This window comes from Propithecus coquereli, unplaced genomic scaffold (genome assembly GCF_000956105.1).
Source record: "Propithecus coquereli isolate 6110/MARCELLA unplaced genomic scaffold, Pcoq_1.0 Scaffold71, whole genome shotgun sequence".
NCBI classification, from domain to species: Eukaryota; Metazoa; Chordata; class Mammalia; order Primates; family Indriidae; genus Propithecus; species Propithecus coquereli.
The window spans coordinates 12,861,012-12,864,009 of NW_012153174.1; the positions used below are offsets into that span (position 1 = coordinate 12,861,012).

Genomic DNA, 2,998 nt, shown 5'->3' on the forward strand with positions numbered 1-2,998 from the left:
GTGAGCCACCGCGCCCGGCCCTAAATCCATAAACTTTTCCTCACAAAGTTTTATTTTTCAATTCTTCAACCATCTATCGATGTGAACAAATCAGGAATACTCCTCCACCCTCTGAACTATAGACTAAAGTGAACTAGCCAGATTTTGGAGGTTGGCATCCCAGGATGGCAGGATAACTCTTCACTTTTTGTGTATTGTCATACTTAACGTCTAAACTGAGAACGGGGTGGCAAAATGGATGACGTTGTCATGTGAGCTATCTAACTTCTTTTATATTTTCAGCTGAACTTATCCCCATCCAACACATTTTAGTGCTGGATATCTTTAGAAAATCCAACCATTAAAAATCCTAGCTAATCTACAAGAATTCTTTTTTCCTTATAATGTGTCTAATGTTCCCTATGGAGTTATCTTTTCACATAGCATCTAAATGCTATTTTAGAATTCCTTTTAATCCTAGTCTGCAAAAAAGTTGTAGAGCAACTACAAAGCTCTTTTCAAATTCAAGACTTTAGGTGCTCATTCAAATAATAAGATGTTTAACTCAAGCACCTAAGCATGGTATGAGTAGAAACAAAGCTGAATTTTTTTCTTAGCGGTCTTTTTTTGTATAACAATGTTTTATTTTTAAAAAGGGCTTCTGATCTCCTAAAAGTTTAATTATAATTTAGAATACAGTTGTCTTTTCTTTTGTCTGAGGAAGACCAGTCCTGAGAGTACTGACTTGGACAAATCATTTGCTTTTAAAATATTCCCTCTTAATATCCTTTACTCATCACCAATGGAATTCCTGTGAAATGCAATAAGCAATGGTGAAACCAAGGGTACCAAGCTATAAACACTAATTGTAGGTGAAATGAGCTTTATAATATATATTTGGAGGCTTAAATGATGGTTTTTAAATTCAGAGCATAGATGAGGATAAAAGACCTGACATTCTCAAGCCAAAAAAAAGATAAGATAAAGAGGTATTTTTATTATGTGATTTCCCACGAGAAAAATTTATGATATTGTTCTTGAAGTTCATAATAAATAAAGGGCCTGTTTTAAAACTAAAGTCAACCTAATCAAGCTAAAAAAAAAAAAGTTTTTCATCCTTTCGAAGTCCTTAATCAGGGTGACTTGCACCCTTCCTTGACTGCATAGGGACTTCTCAAAGGAATGTAAGCTGCTTATTCACTCTTGGAGGGAAATTTCCACAGCCTAGAGCTCCCCAAAAGTGAAACACATATATCTTAAAGGGCATGTAGAACAAAGTTGGGTTTTTCTTTTCTTTTCTTTCTTTCTCTTAAAAATAAGAATCACTTCGTTATCAGAAAATTAGCATATATGTGGATATTTGGATATTTATTGTTGGAAGTTGACCACAAGAAAATTCCATGAAAGAATAATAAAATAAAACCGTTAATTTCTCACGGGGCTGGGGAACCAGCGAAGCAATTTTTGAAATCCCCCACAGCGCATACTTTAGAGGGTAAATATTAGATGACTATCACCCACATCCTAAAGACATGGAATGACATTTCAGTACTCAAAAGGCTCATATATGGATATCAACAACCCTAAAGAGTGGATTGGCTTTTGTTTCATAAACTATAACACCAATCTGATGAGTCACAGGAAATTCGGAATTATCTTCAGTGCGTTCCGTGGACCTGAAATCTATCTAAGAAATATTTGCAAACGACAAAACGAAGTGCTCCAAACTGGTGCAGGCCGAAGGCCGGGCAGATGGGCTCGTTCCCTAACCAGAGACACTGACCTTGTGGTCAGCACCCTGGTCCTGGCCCGGCCCTTACAGAGTCCTCAGCAGGGGCGAGGGGAGAGGGGTGGGCTGGGGAGGTGGCTCTTAAATCTTCCACACGCCTCTGCCACTCGGATTGGCCCTATTCTCCACCAGCAGCTCTCCCGGGAAATCCGTCACCTCTTCTAAGAGGGCACCCTCGGACTGTCCGCGGAGCCCTTCGCAGAGCAGAGTCCCCACCAGCCGGCTGGCTGTCCCTCCGCCCGTCCCCGCCCCGCGCTGCCCCTGCGGCGCCCTGAGCGCGCTCACCGGACGATCACGAACATGACCAGCGAGTTGCCCACCAAGCCCACGACGAACACCACGGAGTAGACCGCCGTGATGATGACCGGGATGGCCGGGGAGACGTGCGCGGGCTCCGGCGGCGCGTCCTCCGAGGCGGCGCTGGCGTTGGGGACCCAGGCGCTGCTGTTGGGGAGCTGGCAGGCGCTCGGGGCGCAGGTGGGGCCCGGCTCCCCGCGGAATATCTGGACCGGGGAGTCCATGGTGGGGCGGCCGCGGCTGGGAGGCGAGGAGAGGCGGCACCTGCGGGGCTGCGGGAGCGAGAAAACGGGCTGGACGCCGAGAAGCAAAGTTTGCCCGAGCCCGGGCGGCGGCTCTGGGGACCCCGGGCGCTCTGACGCCCACCCGGGAGGCACGGCCCTGAAGGCGGGACGGGGAGGACGGACGTCTCGCTGCCATCCTGGCAGCAAGTGCCCCGCTGGGTGCTGCACAGGCTCGGAGAGCGCTTGCTCCTTCTCCCGCAGCTCCGAAGACCCCTCACCCATTCCTAGGCACCGGGCCCTAGTGGAGCAGTCCCCAGATCGCCGATCTGACCTCCCCACCCCGGGACACGTCCCCGGCCCCGCAGCTCGGAGCCCTAGCTGGAACTGCGCCTCGAAAGCCTGAAGCTCACCTTTGGCTCCCAGAGACAGGCGGGCTGACGCAGCGCCGCCCTGGTTGGCGCCGAGCCTCGCGCTGCTGGTCCCTCTCAGCCCCCGGGTGGCCGCGCACCTGCAGCCGCGAGTCGCCGGCGCTCGCGCCCGCCCCGCGCGTGGCCCCGCTGTCAGCCGAGCGCAGCGTCCGAGCGCAGAGCGCGGCTCCCGCTGCCGGCGGCGGCTCCGCGAGGCGCGACACAGCTAAGACGCTGCCGGGCGCAGGGGTCCGCGGGCGGAGAGCTCCACTGGCGCGCCCGCCCCGGGCCCGCCCATCGCC

The 2,998-nt window shown here is 51.0% G+C and overlaps 1 protein-coding gene across 2 annotated transcripts in view; it reads right to left on the reverse strand.

The window, feature by feature from the left end:
• The window catches only part of OPRK1 (opioid receptor, kappa 1), a 20,708-nt gene extending 18,052 nt beyond the window's left edge, over positions 1 to 2,656 (reverse strand). The window contains exon 1 of one of the 2 annotated variants that reach the window (XM_012661400.1): positions 2,054 to 2,656. In XM_012661400.1, the coding sequence (XP_012516854.1) occupies positions 2,054 to 2,571 (518 nt within the window). In that variant the 5' untranslated portion in view covers positions 2,572 to 2,656. The remainder of the gene's footprint in view (positions 1 to 2,053) is intronic. The other variant, XM_012661401.1, reaches the window with a different exon arrangement.
• Positions 2,657 to 2,998: the final 342 nt, after the last annotated feature.